At 38.7% G+C, this 13,911-nt stretch overlaps 2 protein-coding genes across 2 annotated transcripts; one reads left to right on the forward strand and one right to left on the reverse strand.

Annotated features, from left to right (window-relative positions):
* Nucleotides 1–4,453: 4,453 nt before the first annotated feature.
* LOC136255828 (uncharacterized) lies at nt 4,454–6,268 on the forward strand. Its single transcript, XM_066048723.1, has 2 exons — nt 4,454–5,597; nt 5,653–6,268. Exons 1-2 carry the CDS (start codon nt 4,695–4,697, stop codon nt 5,935–5,937), a joined length of 1,188 nt encoding a protein of 395 aa, XP_065904795.1. The 5' UTR covers nt 4,454–4,694; the 3' UTR covers nt 5,938–6,268.
* Nucleotides 4,498–9,573, reverse strand: LOC136255819 (uncharacterized). The gene is made up of 7 exons (XM_066048713.1): nt 8,301–9,573; nt 8,172–8,219; nt 7,413–8,119; nt 6,919–7,149; nt 6,643–6,871; nt 6,426–6,479; nt 4,498–6,379 (listed from the first exon to the last, which is right to left on the reverse strand). The coding sequence occupies exons 1-7, from the start codon at nt 9,436–9,438 to the stop codon at nt 6,078–6,080; spliced, it is 2,709 nt and encodes a 902-aa protein (XP_065904785.1). The 5' UTR covers nt 9,439–9,573; the 3' UTR covers nt 4,498–6,077.
* Between the last annotated feature and the right edge of the window lie 4,338 nt (nt 9,574–13,911).

The raw sequence follows: 13,911 nt of genomic DNA on the forward strand, positions 1-13,911 counted from the left end.
TTGGTACCAAAACTGCTTCGACACGTGCAGCGACTGGCGAGAAGAATGCGTGAACTCAAATGGAATGCAGACAAACAGACAGATAGCTTTTCAGCTATATATATATAGATTGCAAGTTATTCTGTAAGGAATTCAGCTACAAACAAGTCACCCTGTAGTCAGATCAGCTAGAAGAAGGTGCCTAATAGAGAGTTCAGCTACAAAGAAACCATTATGCAGAGAGTTCAGCTAGAAACAAGTCACCCTGTAGAGAGATCAGCTAGAAACAAGTCAACCTGTAGAGAGAAGAAGTTACATTGTAGAGAGTTCAGCTACAAAGAAACCACCATGTAGAGAGTTCAGCTGCAAACAAATCGCCCTGTAGAGAATTCAGCTACAAACAAATCGCCCTGTAGAAAGATCAGCTAGAATAAGTTACCTTGTAGAGAGTTCAGCTACAAACAATTCACCCTGTAGAGAGTTCAGCTACAAAAAAGTCATCTGGTAGAGAGATCAGTTAAAAGGATCACCTTGTAGAGAGTTCAGCTACAAAAAAATCACCCTGCAGATAGTTCAGCTACAAACAAGCCATCTTGTAGAGAGATCAGCTAGAAGCATCACTCTGTAGAGAGTTCAGCTACAGTTCAAGTCACCCACAGTTCAAGTCACCCAGTAGAGAGATAAGCTGCAAACAAGCTATCTATAGGAACTAATTGACATGTAATAAATGCGTGTTATTATATATATATAATTCAGTTGTACGTTTATTGATAAAATCTGAAGTAGTTAAAGTCTGCTTCATCTTGTTCTTCTTCCTGTGGTAAAGAAAAAAACAATGATAGGTTAAAAAGCCCTGCCGGCTTTGGGGTATATTAAATACAAAAAGAAGTGAAATCTAATCCAAAACAGCCAAGCTGTAAAAAAAGAGTGCGGCCCTCAGAAAGGCTATGGTGAAAAAAGATGTGAAATCCAAGGTGGCGGCCAAGAAATGGCTGTGATGGTAGGTTAATGGTAAAAATTTTAACAACGACAATTCAGGTGAATTTTGTGCCAAGACCAAGCGGCACCAAAATTCACCTGAATTGTTGTTATTAAAATTTTTACCATTAACCTACCATCACAGCCATTTCTTATCCGCCACCTTGGATTTCACATCTTTTTTCACCATAGCCTTTCTGAGGGCCGCACTCTTTTTTACAGCTTGGCTGTTTTGGATTAGATTATTATTATCATGAACGATCAGTAACTACAGTGTACTTTACAGTTTCATATTCACAGTAACTAGTGGGGCAAGTATGGAGGTTGTCTCACATAGCTAGCTAAGTATGCTAATTATATCACCTTCAAAATAAGTACTAATTGGCAAATAAATTTGTGGTACCCCCAGTGAAGTTTTGAGGGACCCGGCCAGTGAACATTAATTATAAATGTAACACTTTCTCACTTCAGATCAAAGGTACCGCCCGGAAATGTAGCCCAGCTATCCGGGCTGTATACGAAATGCTGAAATGTAGCCGGGCTACAACTGAGCAGTGATTACTAGCTAGACGTTGAGGCCGAAATCGATTGTGGGATCAATTAATACTCATGTGATTAGGATGCACGAATTGGATTTCGCCATGAAAACCACTCAGATGGAGAGCGTTTTGTTTTAACGTTGGACCATAGATAGTATGTTCTACATACCTATGGTTGGATCAAGGTGAGAACTAGTGCTATTATAGCTTACTCAGTGTTGTTTTTTGTGTTATCGCGTGTGTTATGTTGTTATTTCCATGTAGTAAAGCAAGGGGGTGTCACTTCAATAAGCACTGTACTACGATCTGCGACCACGGTCAAAGCCGGTCAAGATCGATTTTCGATTTTGACCGTTGACTTTTATCGAAATTTTGTCTTGGCCACTGACCTGTTTCCGTTTATTTTCGCTATATTTTTGTGCACTACTTACTCGCGATGCTATGACCATGCTGGGAAAACAGCTTGACCGTTGTTCTTCATGAAAAACCAGTCTTGTTCATTGACCTTTAGCTTTGACCGCGGTTGCAGATCGTAGTACAGTGTATATTGGAGTGACACCCCCTTGGTAAAGTAGCTAATATTTTGCAATGTGCCTTTACAGATGGCGTGTTCTTGTAAGTATGGGAATGTAAAAAAAAGTGGTAGTGGAATCAAACGATTGAATAGAAAAATGTTTGGGAGGTAGTTTTTCGCTTATTTGAATGAATGTCTAACCAACATTGCTGAATCTTTGAGCTGCTTGAATGAATAAGAATACAACAGGTGAATGTTTGCGTGGCTAGGCTGCTTATATCTTTGTCGTTTGGTGTGGGAACATGTAGATGGCTAGGTCAAATGGTACTCAGTCATCTTATTTTCATCTTGGGGATCTGAACTAGCATCCCAGACAGTTTGTGGGCAGTGGCAAATAAACTGTTTAGTCTCATGCACTGTTGCACACATTCCATGACCACTACTAGAATGTTGGCAGAGCCCATCACTGCTTTGTGTACTGTATGACAAAACAAACAACAAATATCTTAGTGTAATAAGAGGCTGAATTGATAAGTTTTTACGAAAGCTTAAGACTGAGGCTCTTTGTTGCCCTAGTACAGAGTTCTGGTTAAGAAATATAGTATATTGTAATTTGTGAATCGTCAAGAATGGTCTATGAAGTCCTTGCACAATGTTTCAGATACAAGATATCGCTGGTATATATGCTAGTATATTAAAAATTATAAATTTAAAAATACAGTAGGGATCCAAGCAATAAAAAGTAGTGAAACAAGAGATGAGTGATGGTAGCAATTACAACATAGCTCAGTGGGAAATCCCTACTTTGGCATGGTATAGCAATTATTTTGTGTTCAATGCCAAAGTAAGGATTTTCCCACCAAGCTATGCTGTAATAGCTACCATCATTCATCTCTTGTTTCACTACTTTTTATCGCTTGGATCCCTACTTTATTTTTAAATTTATAATTTTTTAATATACTAGTGTTTTTTTTTTGTTTGTTTGTTTGTTAAGGCATACAGATAGCTATAAACGTGTGACTGTTCTATTAGGGTGACTGCTGTGTTAGAGTATCTCGAGTCAGCCTAGTCCTGGGCGATACTGAAAATAATGCTATTTGATATATTAACAAGATTATATTCACGATATAATTAAATATTAAGTATAATTAAATTTGTCAAGCAGTGAGACTAGTAACATTACATAACACATTATTGCATCATATTATATGATAGAATGTGAAATGGTGCCAGACAACAGCTGGAATTTGCCCATAACCGAATTGCCTTTCCTTGTAGGTATATAGCAAGTGCAAGAAACACAACCACTAGCCAGATGTAATTAGGCGATATAGGTGATATTGGTAAATATATTGTCTAACAATATTATTGTGGCTCTATAATTTACCTTGATATGATATATCGTGTAGTTCAATATTGCGATATTGCCAATATATTGAAATATTGCCCAGCTCTAAGTCAGCCTGCAGAAATGTGCGCTTGCCCAAAAGGGTGTGTGGTTTCAATGGATTACTCAAGTCAGCCTTCCAACTTGAAGGTTTGTGGTCACTGAAATACAGCTATCATAAAAGGGGTGTGTCATCATGGTTTCAATTAATAGATCGATACTGTGTAGAATGAAGAATGGACGTAATCTTGTGTCCTATTGTGAAAGCTATCTATTACCAGTACCTCCATACAGTAGCATAGCGTAGTCTAAGCACCTTAAATAATCTTGTGGAGTCTATTATGCTTAAAGAAAGTGTTGATACGGAAAATTAACGCCTTGATATGGTTTTGCTAGATGAAGAAGACAAGTAGCCTGATTGAAGATAAAAGAAAAGACAAGACGCAGAGGGTACATACTTGTCGGAACCCCAAACGGCACATCCCACTGGTGACTTTCTTATTGTGGCGTAAAATGGTGGCCGTGCACTGCTTTGTTTGGCCTCTAGGCTTACGACTGTGGTCAGTCAGGCAGTCATTCTAAAATTCAAGTGTTGGCGATTTTTTAAAATTCTGCATCCAGTCACCTGTAAGTGTTTTGTTGTATTTAATACTGTTTTATGTATTATATGGACTAGTACTATTCCATAAAGGTGATTTTTGTCTCATAAGATATCTCTTAGTTGAGTTTTAAAGGCAGAAGTTTGGGTGGTGGGTGAAAATTCACCAGAATCCCTACTTAAACGGTGTAACTGTACCATTTTGATAATCTGCCTCAGTCTGCGATTGTCATGATTATTACATCATCCTTGGTGTGAAACAATTCCATGATGTGTCTGATTACATTCCTTGTGTTCACAGAAGGTACACAACAGTGACTGAATGGTTTATTTGTTCAAAAATTGTGCCATTTCTGGGACTTTTTTCAATGGAAAGATATCGAGAAAATATTGCTTATTTTAAAGGACAAAATTGCTTATAACTCCACCATCCTATGATGGATTTTTAAAAACTAAGTGTTTATGAGGTGCTGCAAGTACTAACAAGTGCAGTGGCTAATACCAAGAGTTAATAATAGTGTGTAGGGAGAGTATCCAACGCTCAATAGGCCTGTGTAAAATGAGGGCGTAGGACGGATGGCTTCTGGGCTAGACGTGTTAATGACACCAAAGCAAAATAGAATCCTTATGAGGTCGTAGACATGCACTATCGATACCAAACAATGACGTGAAGGCTGTATCTCGTGACCAAACTGAGTAATGGCGACGAATTCGAGGAAGAGAGGCCAAACCGCTGCGAAGGAAATTTCCGAAGTAGGGCAGCCAAAGAAGAAGAGACAAAGAAAAGTTATGACTAAGAAAACCAGAGAAACACTGCAAAGCTCTTTAAAATCTATTGACACTACTATTCTTGTTCAAGAAGCGGTCGCTCGAATCCGTGAAGAGTTCGACTCGGAAAGTAGTAGTCTTGTAAATGAATTGTGTGCCGAACAGCAGTTACTGCAGGAGTTAGTAGAGTTTCATCGTGATACGTTTGTGGCACTACACATTGAATGCAAGAAGGAGAAAAATTCTCAGCTTAAGTTTCAACTAAGATGGTTATCCCTTTGTAGCACGTTTCTGCTGGAAGAACAGTACTCATTAGCAGATATCAATCTCGAAGAGAGTACTCACCCAGTGTTGACTGAGCTCAGACAAAAATGGATACACTTTTGTAAGAAGCACTGTAGCTCCATTACAGCTAGTAAACCAATCATGATGTCCTTTTCATCATCTTTGTATAATTCACTTCTAGAGCATGTGGCATCATTTCAAACTAGGCAAACTGAGGGAACAAGTGGTGGCACTGTAGTTCCTACTGCTGAAGAAGACGGTGTTTACTACCGCTTTGGAGGAGGTGCTCTATGCGAAATGCTTCATCGTCGATACAAACAGATACGCACCGCAAGCAACAAAAACTTAATGTCCATTGAAATAAGTCTTTTACAAGCCATTAACACTAAGGACAAGTCAGATATACCTGAATATTTGCAATACCAGGACCGCGGTTATATGTATTTTCCACACAAGACTTTCATACCATTTCTACGAAAGCTGGACACAGATTTGAAGAAGCTTGTAAATGTGGAAAGCTTTCATAAACTTGGAAATGATTTGATCAAGGTGCGTCAATTGTTTGCTATACACTGCATATCATTTGTTTGTTTTTTTGTTATAGATCACTCATGATGGACTGAAAGAACCATCATACAAAGATACCTTTGTTGCTGTTTTAAAACAAAGATTACCTGACTGCATCCTAGATAGTGAGACTCAAACAGCCATGGACAATGTATTTGATGAATTAACAAGGAAGCTCTGTAATACAAGGATCCAAGAGTTCTTATCAGCAACTAAGCAAGAGTTTGCCACAAAGAAAGGAATGGCCTCAACAGTAGATGTAAACTTGCGTACTACTCTATTAAGTGATCATACCAAGTTATCTAGTAAAGTAGATAAATAGATGTATGAAAATACCATTGTTATTGTATTGAAATGATTATTGTGAAATGTGAAATAAAAAGATAACAATAAATGCTTTGAAAAAACAAATTAACATTGAACTGCATTGCTGGTAAAAAAAAGTAAGAACATGTAACAGGTTCATGTGGTACCATATTTCTTCTTTTGTAGTGGAATTTCCATGGAACATAATGTCTGATCTCGATAACCAGCCCCACTGTGATGTCCAGATGCACTCTGCTTCACCAAGTGTGCACATCTAGCAGTTGCATAATTGCAGGCATCCAACTTTCCACCAGCATTATGTTTGAACTGGCTAAACAAACTTTCTACAGCTGAGCCTGAAATTCTCAGTGGTGCAACAAAGTAGCCAGGGTATCGCTCAAGAAAATATTTACAGAAAGCTTTAAAGCCATATACATCAATACGCAGAAGATCCCATGCTGTATGCAAAAAAAATGATTAAATGACAATCATATGGTCACTTACTCTGCCAGGAAAGGAATGCCTTTTGTGTGTTTGATGTATGAGGGAAACTGGCATCTATCAGGTAAACAAGGTAATAGAGAAAGCATGTTAACAAGTAAATATATATACCAGGATTATTCTAGAAAGAATTTCCAAGGGTGGGGGAAATGGGTCTTTGATGGGATTGGGGGGAGGGGCAGGGGGGGTATAAATAGTTGTTTCGTAACTAAATGGATACCTTCTAGTAGAAGTGTAGAAATCCAGGAAGAGAAATACTCAAAGCCACTTGAAATGTTTTGCAACACTGGAGAATCCATCCCACATATCTTTTCATGGCAAAGAAATCCCTTTTCAAATAACAGATTACATGCCTCTAAATATTTATGGGCCTCAATCGTCATGGCCACATCAGAAGGTGGGGGGTCTTGGTGGATGTAAGAGTATAACTCCGTTAATACCTGTTCCTGCTGTATAACATACAATAAAAAACCATACATGCCAGAATTTAACAAACCTGCATAATTTTAGCTGGGGAAACATTCAACTTAGTCCATGCATCCCTCAATACATGCACCTCTTTTAGGCGAGGAACCATACGGGTTTGTTGTTGTCTAACCCGATTAACTTCTCGTTTGTACATGTCAACGATTGTACCCCAACCAAAGGAACTCTTCTCTTTTCCTTGTTGAAATTTTTTAGTTCCCCCACTCTTTGATGAAAAGAGTGCATTAATCATGTTCTTGAGCTGTATAAAAGGAAGTGAAACGTCAAAATTTGCAACTGTGAATAGGAATCTTACAGTCTTTCCAATTGCATGGACCTAGCAACCCATAAGTTGGCTTGTACAGTTGGTACCACATCAAATTTTGATAAAGTCCTAATGAACCTATATTTTGTGAGGCAATTTTAAGACGACAGATTGAAAATATGAGAAGATTACTTGAACTTTGTATTTGGGAAAGACTATAAGTCCCTCTTTATGTAGATCCTAATTTATACCAATATTACCTGGTGAGTTGGACAAACTATCCAAAATATTAGATCAGGTGGATTAAACGGGTTGATAAACCAGGGCTTAATCTCAAATTTGTCCAGGGTAGGCTCATCTAGCACAGAATATGCACCATTTGCTCCATGAGTAGACTTGATGGCTGTGAGATTTGCAGCACAGCCATCACACACTAGCATACTGGTTTTGAGCCCATGGCGTTGGAAGAATTTGATGGTCTCCATTACGCAGGCAAGAACAAACTTGCAGTCAACTGACTCAGCATGAGTAAAATATGGACCAACAATGTCATAGCTGCTCGTCAAATCGCGCCACAAAAACTGTAGAATATAAGCTGTCTGTGCTGCAGTTTGTGGCATCTGTAGGAGCTGATAAACATCTGTCAAAGATGACAAATCTGTACTGGTCATGGCTAATCCTGTCAAAGTTTGGCTCCTAGAGTTCCACATAAGTTGACAAGCTACTTTGACCTCGTCAAATACTAGTACACCATCTGACATTGGTGGATGTTTACCTAACTTCTCACAATCAGCCTTAAAAAGCACATACTGGGCAACCTGGTCTGTGATGCAGTTGCTCTTAGTTCCAGGATCATGCAAAAATGCTCCGGTATACGATTGGAGCAAAGATCTTGACGGCAGCTGTAGTACATCAAAACTTTTTAATGCTTCATATGCTGCTGGACTCCTTGTAAATATTGCCAAAGCTATACATAATTATAAAAAAAGTGATAAGTGTACATACAATTTAAAACATACCCATCCGGATTGTAACCATGCTCCACTGATTGCTTCGTTTCCCAGTAACTGCAAATAAACATACACAATTAATACATAAACTTTTAAAATCCAGTAACTATATAAATAGCATCAGGCCATGTTGTTTACCATTTCTTGCCTGATCTTGCTGGAACTGCTCAATATTTTGTCTTTTATCTGTTATCCAAATTTCTCTAAGTTTGCTACTAACACCATGAATTTCCCCTTCCTCAAAAATCTTCTGTAAATCATCACCAACCGTACCATCAATAACGTTCACTATATCACACATCTGTGTGTGTTGCTCATCAGCAAGGGTTATCTCTGTACTCTCATACTTTGCTAGCTTCCTCTTGTCAATGCCACGCTCCATTGAAGCATTCTGTTTCCTTTTTAGCTGACTTGCTGGAGACATATACGTCAGTCTAGCCCTTGAAGAAGCAGTTTGCCTTTTGACTTTTTTTGAAGGGCTCTCCTTTTTAGTACGCTGCAGTTGCCATTCAAGATTTGAACAAAGTCTCTTACAAGCTGAGCACTTAGCTTCAGCACTGCTCTTAGCCTCTAAAGAAGCATTCATTGGTAGCTCAAACCACATCTTGCAATTTACAGAATCAACATGGTAAAATGGAGCTTCCGTACGGCGAGCAGTCTTGCAGTGAAATCTTAGAACATCATAATAATGCTTCTGATAGTAGGAGTACTCTATCCCAGGGCAAAACTTGTAGGTTGGCGCTGTAATCCTTTCCAATAACTCATGAACCTCTGATTCAGTATGCAAAACCCCTTTCTCCAGATCTCGCATCAGTATATGTACCATATAGTTCCCTTCTTCCTGGACCGTTATTTGCACTCTGGACACGTAGCCAAATGGCGGATGGTAAGCTAGGCGACGTTGTGTAACGGTTAATATCTTCTTGTTGCTGTCGAGCGCATATCCAATAGAGAACTGCCACTCGGGAAACTTGAGTTCTTCGACAGCACACACTCCTTCTAATTGTAGCACGTTTGAGTCTTGAACTAGCGAATCTTCTTGTACTTCTTGATCCGCTTCACCTGCGTTTCTTCCGCTAAGGACGGTCTCAGTCGAAGGAATCGAGGGTCCCAGCAGTCTTCGTGGACACGCCGATAATTCTTCTCCACTAGGTCTTTCATTTCTCAAAGTACCAGAGACATTAGCACGCACCGGAGTAGCCATTGGAGCACATGGCACAACTATGGTTTGTGTTGTATCGATGAAATATCGGTTTCGTCTAGTCAGCTGAATCATAAATATTTTCACTTTAACACATTGTAAAAATACAAAAAAATACAAAAAAATCTGATGATATCCGGACTGCTCTACGCGCTCATTTTACACAGGCCTATTGAGCGTTGGATACTCTCCCTGTATTATTAACTCTTGCTAATACCAATAAACACTTTAAGCAATTGTATCAACGGGTCTTTCTCTGTGAAGGCTTGTGCTGATGTTTACTGAAATTATACTATTTACATAGTTCTCTACCTAAAAAAAAATACCATAAGCGTAGAAATTTTCGTGGTGTATAAATCTTCATGGTTTGCAGCTGATCCATAAAATTAATCCACATAAAGCTGATCCACGAAAATTAATCCATTTTGAAACTCACGTCTCAGCTGGAGTAGACCTATTAACCGTTGCCACCAATACACTTTCCTTATGCGCTATAATAGATATGCTAACTATGACACGTGCACCTGTTCACTAGTCTCGCGTGCATGGGTCGGGCGCGAGACCACCCGTTCACCACGCGAATAGCTATGTATTGATAGCCTTGTTCAAGTATCTAAGACCTGTTTCCTCTGATTCCAGCAGGCAAGATTCTTTTGTGGTGAGTCAATTCCACAAAATGGTTTGCTTAGTCCCATATAAGTAAGTTACGCCAGCATAAATGGAGTAGCTAGCCAAAGCTGTTAAGTTGTGAACCTTAAACGTACGAATTTTGCTCCCCACGGATCCTCGAGAAAATAAACTGGCTCATCAAGATTAAACCACAAAAATTATACCCACGAAATTTAATACACTTACGGTATATGAACTCTTTTGATTCTACCTACCCAGGCAGTAAATGCTTATAACTGAGCTTTGCAATAACATTTTGAACTTCTGTTTTCTGTTATAAATACCTTAATACATGGACCACAGTGTAACCTTACTTGTAAAACCCTCTGAATAAAGGTCACCTCCATAGAAAGCCACTAAATAGTTGCATGCATTTAGCATCTTGTTGATGGCAAAACAGCATACACATGGTGAAGTGCAACCACTCTGTACCAGTTAGTACAGTATGCTACCTGAGAAGTACAAGAAATACATCTTTGTCAGTGTTATACAAATATGCTTTCATGTACTATACTACCAAACAACTGGGACACATTTCATCTGTAACACAATGTCCGAGACACAGGCCACTAAAAATGTAGTTGTGCCACTCAAAAATATGATGTGCATGCAAAGCAAGGAGTTGTACTGTTGATTTATAGCTGCTTATATGATTATTCTTTCTGTTAATGCACAGCTCATTGACAGCTACCAAAATGGTGCATCAAAAAGAGATGAGCTATTTGTGGTGCAAATTTGCTGACTTTTAGCATAGTAGTATTGAAAACTACATGGACAAAAATGCTCACCTTGGTGTAACTAACATGTGCTGGGTCGTTTCTTGCAAAGAGAACATAACACTGTGGTGGCTATATTGCAAAAAATCTTAAAATTGGCATAAAACTCCACACAAACATATTTGTAGCAGGAAACTAACACCACCATCATATTCCTTGCTCCAAGATACCCTAGAAATCACCCAGTTGTTTGATAAATCACTCGTATGGCAGCGAATTGATTGTGCCACCTCTCCAATGGAAGATTCATGGGGAAAATTTTATGCAAAATTTACGGAATTCCGGAATTGCTACTATAGGCACAGCAGTCAAAGACAGTTTCAAGTTAGTGGGTGGGACAGATCGATATTCAAATGAGGGAGCATTTAACAGTGGCAATAATCAGCCCATTTCAAAGTCCTTTTGTGATAAAGATTGTCCTTAGAATCTTTTGTGATGATGTGTGCTTTCTTGCTGCAACTAGTTTTTGTCTCTTCAGCATTACGTTCTTCATTATTGTCATAAACAATAGCTGAGAGAATAGTAACATATTCTTCTGTTGACTTCCACATGTTTACATGTGCTGATAAATTGTGTCTGCATTATGCTGTTATGCTTTCTTTAAATGCTTATTTAACAAGAAATACATATAGTGTTGGATACTCTATCTTGGTAGAATCAAGCCCAAAAATGTACTCAATTCAGAGTGGCCAAAAATGCTTCCTACAAGTTGCTATGGATTTATTCTTGCTACTAACTAACTAACTGATGTCTTCAGACAAACACAACTCAATAATGTGCTAAGACTATTTGCTTGATTTTTTCACTGCTAGACATCACTTCACCCTGATGGGTGCCTTTGCAGTACATACAATGCAAGTGACTTACATTTCTCCTCCTTTTTATTCCATTTCTTTTTACCAACAACACAAAGTGTTGATTCACAGTAACAAGTGATGGTCCTATTTGCTGACCACCACATTATAACAGTAATTGTCCATATTTTCTGTACCTTCACCTGAAGATATACTAGTGCCTATATAGTTGTCCACAGGAGGTTGATCACATGTCATAGTATGCACTATGACATTGTTATAGCACAACCAAACATAGTGCTTAAAATTAGTATTGTTATTATGAAGTTCTTTGTCACATCATCAAGAAATGCTTTACATAAATGTGCTGAGGGTGATGGGTTGAACTTGGTGGGGGGTTGAACTTGGTGGGGGGTTGAACTTGGTGGGGGGTTGAACTTGGTGGGGGGTTGAACTTGGTGGGGGGTTGAACTTGGTGGGGGGTTGAACTTGGTGGGGGGTTGAACTTGGTGGGGGGTTGAACTTGGTGGGGGGTTGAACTTGGTGGGGGGTTGAACTTGGTGGGGGGGTTGAACTTGGTGGGGGGTTGAACTTGGTGGGGGGTTGAACTTGGTGGGGGGTTGAACTTTTCTTTGAGGTGACAACATGTTTAACGATGCTTTAGTAACCTCCTCTGATCCGCTGATGTAATGTAGTTGTATAAACTAAAACCCACAATCACTTTGTGAATGTACTACTATATAAGTAGTGAGTGAAACTTAACTAACAGTTTATCAATATGTTAACATGATGTTTTCAGAATTTTTGACAGGCTCCAATGAGCCTTGAATACACAATACAATGTTTAATTCAAACTAGTCCCACACTAGTGAGTGTTTTGTGTGATCAAATGCAGTAAGGCAAGCTATAATGTTCATTTCCAAGTGACTCAGATTATAAACATTTTACGGAATAATATTAGTCCATCTAACATCAAATGTAGCATTAAAAACAAGAAAATGCTTACTGGCGGCTGGATATAGAATTTTTTTAAAATCGTCAAAAATCGAAATTTCGTCTCATTCACTCACTCACTCACTCACTGACCACAGTTGCAAGCCTAGAGCCCAAACAAAGCAGCGCACAGTCACCATTTTACGCCACAACAACAAACTCACTGGTGGGATGTGCTTCTTTGGGGTTCCGACGAGTATGCGCCCTGTGCGCCTTGTCTTTCCTTTTATCTTCAATCAGGTTGCTTGTCATCTTCTTCATCCAATGAAACCATATCGAGGCATTAATTTTCCATATCAACACTTTCTTTAAGTAGCGTAATAGATGCCACAAAATTATTTAAGGTGCTTAGACTACACTACTGTACAGAGGTACCGGTACTCCATGATAGGTCATAAGATCACACCCATTCTTTATTCTACTATTATCAATCTATCGATCGAGACCACAATGACCACGACCTTTTACGCTAGCTGTGTTTGTGACCACAAACCTTCAAGTTGGTAGGCTGATTCGAGATACTCTAGTCTAATAATCGATCGAATCCACGATGACCACACTCCTTTTTGGCTGTATGCTTTAACAAAAAACTAAACAAACTAGTATATTAAAATTTAAAAATTTAAAAATGAAGTAGGGATCCAAGCGATAAAAAGTAGTGAAACAAGAGATGAAGCAATGGTAGCTATTACAGCATAGCTCAGTGTTAAATACCTACTTTGGCATGGTATAACAATTATTTTGTGTTCAATGCCAAAGTAGGGATTTAACATTGAGCTATGCTGTAATAGCTACCATTGCTTCATCTCTTGTTTCACTACTTTTTATCGCTTGGAACCCTACTTCATTTTTAAATTTATAATTTTTAATATACTATTAAAGTTACTTAGTAGCTATAATGCTATACAGTGGAACCTGTGTTACGGTCACCTGGATTAAGCGGTCACCTTTGCATAACGGCCACGGTCACGAGGTCCCAAATATTTTCCCATACAAATGTATGTATTGTGGTCTGCATTAAGCGGTCACCTGTCTAACGCGTATAACGGCCAACCAAGAATTCACCTATGAATCACTGTATACATAACTTCATCCTTCGTATAGGGGTCGCTTCCTTTTATGGTGGCTTGTTAAGCCAATAGACTGACACCACAGCACCGTTTCAATTAATGCACAATTATCACACTTCCTGCCTTTCAATGAATGCTATACAAACTATCAGGCTTCATTACTTAAACGTATTCAATAGCTATAACCAACATTCATAACAAGCTCACCTTACCAGACTAGTAAAATTATAATATTCTATTGCAGTT

This window comes from Dysidea avara, chromosome 5, assembly GCF_963678975.1.
Source record: "Dysidea avara chromosome 5, odDysAvar1.4, whole genome shotgun sequence".
NCBI classification, from domain to species: Eukaryota; Metazoa; Porifera; class Demospongiae; order Dictyoceratida; family Dysideidae; genus Dysidea; species Dysidea avara.

What these genes read in the sequence shown, in the direction of transcription:
- LOC136255828 (XM_066048723.1), top strand. Translation starts at nt 4,695, where the DNA reads ATGGCGACGAATTCGAGGAAGAGAGGCCAAACCGCTGCGAAGGAAATT. An exon ending in TTGGAAATGATTTGATCAAG is followed by an intron (nt 5,598 to 5,652) that starts GTGCGTCAATTG and finishes TTTTTGTTATAG; the next exon opens with ATCACTCATGATGGACTGAA.
- LOC136255819 (XM_066048713.1), bottom strand. Translation starts at nt 9,438, where the DNA reads ATGATTCAGCTGACTAGACGAAACCGATATTTCATCGATACAACACAA. An exon ending in GCAAGATCAGGCAAGAAATG is followed by an intron (nt 8,220 to 8,300) that starts GTAAACAACATG and finishes GTTTATTTGCAG; the next exon opens with TTACTGGGAAACGAAGCAAT. An exon ending in GGCATTCCTTTCCTGGCAGA is followed by an intron (nt 6,380 to 6,425) that starts GTAAGTGACCAT and finishes TTTTGCATACAG; the next exon opens with CATGGGATCTTCTGCGTATT.